This window comes from Colletotrichum spaethianum, assembly GCF_022836535.1.
Source record: "Colletotrichum spaethianum MAFF 239500 DNA, contig01, whole genome shotgun sequence".
Lineage (NCBI taxonomy): Eukaryota > Fungi > Ascomycota > Sordariomycetes > Glomerellales > Glomerellaceae > Colletotrichum > Colletotrichum spaethianum.
In genome coordinates, this window is record NW_026054771.1 from 2,357,204 (window position 1) to 2,365,983 (window position 8,780).

Sequence of the window (8,780 nt, forward strand, 5' to 3'; positions counted from 1 at the left end):
GCTACCGCCTGGATATCCGGGAGGGTGTGGCAACGTGGGGTAGAATTCTTAAGGCTGAAGCTGTCTCTAGGTACAAAATCTGCTTGACCTTGTTGGCTGTCGATGCAGTGGTGAACCCAATGCCATAGAAGAGGAGATTATAGGAGAGGTGTAGGAGCTCGACCGTTATAGTTACAAATTTGAGTGACGTTTCCTAATGAAAACGCCTTATGTTTGGCGATGAGTGGTAGGAATGGTTTTATGGAAAGGATGGTTTTCGTAGTGCCCCGGTAAATAGTCAATGGCTCCGACTGTGCGTTCTTTCTATCACTTGACAGTTGGGATAGTTCTGCTCTGCAAGGGTCACCTCGAGTCATTGTCAAAGTAACCATACTTTTAGGGCCTTTGGCTGAGATTGAAGCCATCTCGTCACCATTATCCGAACCCCAACAGTGGTAAAGATCCCGACGTTGCGGTTACAACCAAGTCTCAACAATTCGAAGTTTCCAATGCTGGGTAGACAGACACTGCCACTGGGTTTTCTGTCCGTGTATGTATGGGTCACTTTCCTGCCTTACGTGGAGCTGCCTTGCAGCCGGGCTACAAATGACTGTATTCTCTTACAGCCCCTCGTCTTGCAGGCCTATATGAGGGAGAAAGAATCATAGCACAATAGCACGCATGGCTCAGTTGGTACTCTCTGACGGGGGTGGCTCCACTTTTCGCGACAGTATAAGCCTCTACTACACATATTTCGTCGGTCCATGAAGTAGCTTTTCCACTGCTGGACTGAATTCTTATTCCAGAGCATTAGATTATCAGCGACGTTCAAAAATTGCGTACAAGATTTATTCAGCTAAGCTTTCGCCTGTTCAAGATTAAAGCTGAAGGGCTTCATATGAAACATCGGATGACGGGATGGCAATTCTTCGCTTCTCGAGTCATTCTACTGCATAGCCTGCGGTAAAAAGTATCAGCTTGAACCATCCCCCAACGCAACAACCAATCAATGGACGACATTTCTTCAGACCGTTCACATGCCCGTGTGTTAATTTACCCTTTAGAGTAAGTGACAAGGCATAGCCCGGCACCCTACGCGATTCATTTTCATTCGGAGGGATCCGGCTTTACACTTCCCACCGTCGTTCTAGTAGCAGATATCTGATCTTGGTCTCATGACCCCTGCCTACACCATTGTGATGCTCTGGGGGTTGACGATGAGAACCCCCCAATTCGATCATCCGGATACCCCTAACCCCGAACTAACACAAGAGAGCCGATGTCATCATAACACGCACTACAGCTGTGGGTACTGGCCCTGTTTCTGATATTCTTCACTATCTTGATTACTGTCCCGTCCGAAGGTTTATCCTCTTGATCCCCGTCCCTCCCTCCATCTATCCTTTACCTCCGACGGTCTCTTCTAGACATTCGTTCTTTTCATACTTTTACACTTGAATTCAGTTTATTTTCTTTTCTATTTTCAGAGCCATGCTGGCTCATGGTTCTAACAAATAGCCTCTAACCTACACTCATTCTAACCACCGGGTGGTCCACGTTGACGATCAGGACTTGGAAGCCGCCACGGTTTCGCAAGAAAGTCAACGACGTCCTGATCCATACTACTCTCACAACTCAACCACACAGGTTCACAACGTTAATATGGACGCGAACAAGGACGGACACAAGGATGCAAACATGGACACGAAAGATTATAGTGATCTCGAGGTGGTGATGATGCGCCAGTCAATGATGATAGTGGACGAAAAGGTCGTCATTGACAAATTCGAGGAGGCCACGTCGGGTTCTTCCCCGATTACACCCGCGCCGGCCTACGTTGCACCCGTTCTCATGGCCACCGCACCGCCGACTCTCTCGCCTATGAGAGCGAACACCGACGACGGAGCCAGCTTCTACAACCAAAAAGCCATCGTTACTCAGCGGGAAGAGAAGACCATCTTGGGCGTGAAGAGGAAGGTTTTCATCCTCGGTGCTGTTGGAAGTGCCATGTTGTTGATCCTGATCCTCGGCCTGGCCATAGGACTCACCACGGGCAAGGGTAGCCGCTCTACCAACACCGGATCGCAGGCGGCTGATAAGCCAGGCACCATGTTTCTCAATAACTCCAGTCTGGCTGCGACGAACTGGACGGACTCGAACAATGTTGGTCGCGCCGCTGTCTTCTACCAGGATCAGTACAACGCCCTGAATGTCATGCTCTTCGACTCGCTAAGCGGAGGATGGACCCGGCGAAACGTCACGGCCAGTCTCATGAACAGCTCCTCCATCCCGGCCCTGGACGTCCTGCCGGGTACTCCTTTGGCTTGCGTCACCAACAAGTACCAAGTTAGCCTGTACTACCTTCAGCGAGACAACACTGTTTCTGAGGTTTATTCTTCGAACCCGGTGAGCGGCGACTGGCTGCCAGGCGCTCTGAACCCTAGCCTTACCCCGCAAGCCTCTAACGGTTCCCGGCTTGCCGCGTACTGGCAGGTTTGTCCAAGCTGTACCGACACACTACTGCTCGCATACGAGGATAATGGAGTCATTCAGCTTGCCAATTCTACCAAAGGCCAGTGGCAGTCGATGCCTGCAATCACCAAAAACGTCGTCCCCGGTAGCGGTCTTTCCATGAATCCCTTTACCGACTTCAACGGCACCGGCGCAACAGGAACAGACGCCAATGCGATCCGTGTCTATCAGTCCGACGATGACAAACTGATCGAGATGATTTCCGGACCATTGACTGATCAGCGTTGGGAGGTTGGCAACTTTGGTAAGCACAAAGTGGCAAAAGAACTGAATCCCCACTAACAACGATGCCAGGAAATGCACTCACCTCCAACCTCCCTACCAAGCCGGCGCCTCAAATTGCTTCATTGAGCTTCGGTCCCGCTGGATGGACCGAGAGCCTGGCAACGTATCTCACCAGTGACGGCAAGCTGGTCTCGGCGCACTGGAACACCTCGGGATGGACGGTCCGACCACCTAGTCTCGATCAGATGTTCGGCAACGCAACTGCGATCGCTTCAACACAATCCCAGCGAATTTACACCCTTGTAGACGGCGCAATCCACCAGTACAGGGTGGATGCTGCGACAGACCCCTTCAAATGGTTCCATGTCAATGCACTCCCGGCTTAGTCGAAATTCCACACTGCTATTATCCCACCACTGACGATCACAATCACCTGACAAGCATGCCTCCGTACGGCCAATCATGTGAAGTATTAATACATTTGCATTCTTTATAAATACTTTCTGTACCAGTCGACCTACACATCGTCATATTGCCTTTGCGGCAACTGTTGCTGTCTGCGTTGATGCTGATTCACGCTTTATTTGTAAAAATGCCCACGCAGCCCCCAAAGCACCGAGATATACAAGAGAGCCGTGAAAAGAGTAAGTTGAAGACAGGAAGAGAAAGATAAAAAAAAGAACAAACTATTTCAAATAAAAAAACCCGATGTGGGGTAACAATTTGTTTACTGGCACAGTCCGTATGTTGAATTGCTGTATATTTGTATAAATGTGCATGCTTAAAGGATAAAAACTGCTTACCGAAGTATTTGAAGCACGCAAGCTGGTCATAAGCGATGCTTTGATTGTTTACTAGTCGGCATGGGATCTTGTTGCTGTCCTTAGATTGAAGTCAGCTAGTACAAGATGCCAAAATATCGCATCCCTTGCAAGAGGGTATAGTATATGTAAAGTAGTTGTGTTCAAAATTTATCTTCTCCGAGTTCATATCACAGCAGGCCTGAAGGATGACACTATGTATATGAGGACAAAACCATGTATACCACTAAATAAACCAAGTCATCATATTCTGTTAAGGGCCATTCAAATTTGCGTACATATTGTTTTTTCCCAACCGCAGAACGCTATTAATAGCCCCAGTTAACATTGTTCCATCCACAGCTACCGACCCAACTTGCTCTAGAAGAATAGTTTGTTGGATGGATAGAGAAGACCCTCAAAATCACCACGTTCTACTCATAATCAATGCTGCGGTAGAGATAGTGAGGAGTTCGAAACTTCTCTCATTAATGTGAAGGTGAGAAGGACCGACAAAACCTTATGGTGTGAGACGAGCAGATTTCGATAATTATCATGAAAGCATGCAACCCGGGGGGGTTACGATATGTAGCACGTTCGCTGGGAGTCGGCCCGAATGACTTCTTCATTGCAATTGCAGCCATTGTTTCTAGTTATAGTAGTTGTATTCAATCCTGTTTAAGGAAACGTAGTCACACGATTCCTTTGCTCAAAGCAGCAACCGGCAGCAAAGGCCCATACAGTCGCGTTGCCTCCACTTACTCCACTTAAGTCTGATCTTTATGCGAAACGATTCATGTCCTTCAGCATTGGTGTCATGCTATATCAAAATATGGCGGAGCTTTTATGGCGTCCAGGTTTTCCCCAGTGTCAATGTTAAAGATCTAAACGGGGGATTTCTGATCCCGATTCCCGTAAAGACGTTTTCCGTTACTTTCTCGTGGTATTCTCTGGCCTAAGACTACCTTCATTACTTGAATGGCATGGAAAGTCGTAAGATAGACATCACAGTACTAAAAACTCAGACCTCTGCAAATTATATGCAGATACTTTGAGGTTTTCTACTTTACACTTTCGCTCATCCATGTGCGTCGTTGGTGGGATCTGACCTCATGATAAGAGAGTTGTGATCAACGCCAGAAGTAAGCAGTAGACCGAATCAACCCTCCACACTTCTAGCCAGAGTCAAGGTCGGAAGCCTTTCTACATTCTACCTCGGGTGCGGCAACGAAGCCCGCCGCTCGCTGCTTGCCACAAAAGCACATTCTCGCAAACTGCACGCTCAACGTCGAAGACCTTTTCAATACAAACCTCGGCACACTTATCAAATGTAATGTAGTCATTAGCCAAACTTACTAAGAAGAACAAATCTCAGCGAGTTTCAAAAAGGGGTTTCTTCACTACGTTCTAATTGATCCCAGACACAGCCGCTATTGGAACGGCAACAGTTCTTAGGTTATTAGTAGCGAATAGAAACCAAAGATCAGCTGCTAAAGAGCTGAAATCAACTGTCCGAAGAACACAGTCAACTTGCGACGGATTGTAAAAATATCGAACTAACAGCACCAAAAAAGTTCCCCTGTCTCTCTACAAACCAGACCTAGAAAGAAAAGAGAAGAAAAAAGGTCTTTGAACATGACTCCCACCCAAGAACGTAAGGGCTCAATAGACGGCAAAGGACCATAAGGTTTCCTTGCTTCACCGCCTGGATTCGCGAGTACATCTCTCAACCGTGCCTTGACTTTCTACCCCCGAGTCACCACCTTAGCAACACACGTTCGGACTTGTGCGTTCAGTTCTACGATGCCACATCCGGATTTGACGACTGGAGCCACCTAAAGATCCTGGCTGAAAGCCTTCACTACAAGACCCACAAGAGACTGAGGCTTATAGCTGCGGACTCATTATTTGCAAAGACGTAGGGTTCTGCTGCTTGTCGCTAAGTTGTCCAACATTAAGAAAGACCGCTAAGCGTGGAGCCCACCCCGTGGCTGAGATGCCTCCGCGTAAGGCAGGCGGGAGAGGTTTTAGCCATTAGAATACGCTGCTCTAGCAGCACACACTGTAGAAACCGGCCGTCTTCGTTGTCGACAAACCCTGCGAATGTTAGCATGAGGACGAGGGGCTCTTAAGGTGCTATGGGAGGTGCGCCTTAGTCACTGCGACAACATAGAGCCCGAGGCATCAGTTTTCCGAGTTACTCATGACGAACTGAAAGACACCTGGGAAAACTTCAGAGAATCCCTCTGGCCGGATAGCACGGTCTTGAATTTACAAGCCGGCTCAATACACTGACAAGCCAAAATGACGTCATTTGAGAAACTTCTTCCGAGAACTCTTGCATTCAAATAAAGGAGCAATGGTAAGAGAGCTATATTATATCACATGTGCGAGTTTGAACGTATTGAGTATCCAGCTACATCCCAAGCTATAGAGGAACGGAGGCTTCTCAATGTGGACCAAGAATTAGTACTCAATTATGCATATTTTGGAGACGAAGCTTACTTCTTACGGAGTTCGAGAGTGGCACGTGGGCCGTTGAAGGGTATCTCGCTTGGTGCCGTTAGCAACCCCCCGAAGGACAGAGCGCCAATCAGAACCGACCAGTTAACTGTTGACGCCGTGCCCGGTAAGTTGTAAAAGTCCAACTGCCGACTAACTCGGATTCGGATGCCGTGGCCTGACCTCAAGTGGGGCGAGATGGGCCGGACGGTGAACCAGCCGGAAAGTTATGCAACGAGTTGTGCATGACGCAGAGACCACCGATCAAAGTTACCCTGACGGCCACTCAATGTGCGGAGTTTCGTGCTACGCACTCCACCTCTACATCTATGCAACGGTAGCTCGCAGTAGTATCGCGGGGATCGTCGTTTCGTTTGGACTTCGGATCTGGGAGACTTAGCCGAATTCCGTTCTCCAACTTCGTTGGCCTTGATAAAGATGCTTCCGGACGCATGTTTGTCATTGATCAAGCTATAACTATCAAATTCATACCGTCCACACACAATTCAGTGTTGAATTGGTCTCTATTCGAAAGCTTACACCATGCCGACCCAACCCATAGGCTTCACAGGTCAAATTACGAGCCTCAATATGATTCCCCTGGTCTGTGTTGGAACCGTGTCTTCAGTATGTAAAGAAAAGCATTACCCTCGTCACACTCACCAATCGCCATCCATCATTCCTGAGAACCGTTAAACTTTACTGAGGCTCACAACTCATAGGCTTTTGTTTACCTTCTCGGAACCATTATCTATAACGTTTATTTCCACTCTTTGCGCCGATACCCTGGTCCCAAGCTCTGGGCTGCTACAAGGATACCCTACACCCGTAGTAGTCTTTCAGGACAGGTTCATCGTAGGATTTTAGAGCTACATCAGGAATATGGCCCTATCGTCAGGATTGCCCCCAATGAGCTTGCATACAATCACCCCGACGCTTGGAAGGATGTGCACGGTCACCTAAAGAACGGCACTGGCGATCATGGCAGAGATCCTGTGTTCACTACGGACACCAGACATAGCATCATTGGCGCGAACCGCGAGAACCACTCTCGTTTCCGCCGAGCGTTGTCACATGGCTTTTCAGCTCAGTCGATGTTCGACCAGGAGTCCATTATCGAAGGCTATGTCGACCTGCTTATTCGAAGGCTTCATGAACAATGTGCTGGGGAGCCTAAGGCTTTAAACATGGTCTCGTGGTACAATTGGACCACGTTCGACATCATCGGCGACTTGGCATTTGGGGAGCCTTTCCATTGTCTGGACGAATCAGACTACCATCCGTGGGTCAAGATGATCTTTGACGGCGTGAAGGCGGGTGCTTTTAACATGAACGCACGAAGATACCCCTTGATTGAGAGACTTCTGATGAACTTCGTGCCGGCCGATCTACAAAATCAGCGCGCTCAGCATATGGCACTTACCCATGAAAAAGTCCAGAAACGACTTTCGGCCAACTTTGAGCGACCAGACTTTATAGGTTCAATGTTGCGAAAAAAAGGCCCTGGTGTATGATATCACCCATTGCGACGATAGAATCTCGAACGTTGCTGAAGAATCATAGGAACTCACTTTCGAAGAGTTAAAATTCAACTCTTCAACCCTTATCACCGCTGGCTCTGAAACTACTGCGACAGCCCTCTCGGCTATTACGTACTACATTTTGTCAAACACAGATTCCCTGAAGAAGCTAAACGCCGAGGTTCGCAATGCATTTGCATCCGAAGACGATATCGGCATGGTAAGCGTGCAAAAGCTTGTTTATATGCAAGCTGTGATCAACGAAGGCTTGCGCATGTACCCTCCAGTACCGTCTGGAATCGTGCGCAGAGTGACCGATGACGGCGGAGTTTTCCTAGGCCAATATGTCCCCAGTGGCGTAAGTCGGGCTGTCAACTTGGCATACAACGAACCAGAAATATGAAACGCTAACACATCCTGCAAGACACTTGTGCAAGTTTGGCACTGGCCTACATACCATAGCCCCCAAAACTTCACTCTTCCTGATTCCTTCATTCCTGAACGCTGGCTTGATGACCCTCGTTTTGCAAGCGACAACAAGGATGGGTTTCAACCTTTCACGGTTGGACCCAGAAATTGCATTGGAAGAAAGTGAGTATCCTTCATCGTGCTATCCGTCCCATGTACTGCTTTCATTCGATTGCCGTGCTAATTTGAACCTTTCATCAAGCTTGGCTTACGCGGAGATGCGTCTAATCCTTGCGAGAATAATCTGGAACTTTGACATGGCGCTAGATGAAGCCAGCAGAGGCTGGGATGAGAAGAGCCAGGTTTATCTGCTGTGGGAGAAGGGACCTGTGAATGTCTTCCTCTCCCCCCGAACAATTGGTCCAGAGCATGTCACTGAGAAATGAATTGTCATGAAGACTAGACTAAAAGATCCTTTCCTAACCTTAGACCAACCTCTGTGTCTCATATTAGGGTGAATCTGAAGGGCTGAAAAATGACTGATGGTCATGGTCATAGAGGCCTAAACCAGATGAGCCACGCAATGCCACAGTGTCTGGATCGTACTTCATTCAATTATTTATTGCCGTGCTTCAGACCGAGGAAACAAGGGGAAAAATCATCCAAGCTCACAAATCCGATCTGATGATAGTCAGATAAGCAGCCAAGATACGGGGATTCTCATTGGCCAGCAGTTTCTAAGCCCTGACACGATCATGTTCACCTGTGGACACCACGATGGTAAGATGGTGCTTATTCACAGTTCATGTAAGGC

General features: G+C 48.1%; 2 protein-coding genes across 2 annotated transcripts; both read left to right on the forward strand.

Moving 5' to 3' along the window:
* Nucleotides 1-1,641: 1,641 nt before the first annotated feature.
* Nucleotides 1,642-3,122, forward strand: ColSpa_00644 (uncharacterized protein; the record flags this gene model as incomplete). Its single annotated transcript, XM_049266856.1, has 2 exons — nucleotides 1,642-2,755; nucleotides 2,806-3,122. 2 exons carry the CDS (start codon nucleotides 1,642-1,644, stop codon nucleotides 3,120-3,122), a joined length of 1,431 nt encoding a protein of 476 aa, XP_049122813.1.
* A 3,459-nt stretch (nucleotides 3,123-6,581) lies between these two features.
* Nucleotides 6,582-8,412, forward strand: ColSpa_00645 (trichothecene C-15 hydroxylase; the record flags this gene model as incomplete). Its single annotated transcript, XM_049266857.1, has 4 exons — nucleotides 6,582-6,665; nucleotides 6,761-7,546; nucleotides 7,602-7,916; nucleotides 7,954-8,412. The coding sequence occupies 4 exons, from the start codon at nucleotides 6,582-6,584 to the stop codon at nucleotides 8,410-8,412; spliced, it is 1,644 nt and encodes a 547-aa protein (XP_049122814.1).
* Between the last annotated feature and the right edge of the window lie 368 nt (nucleotides 8,413-8,780).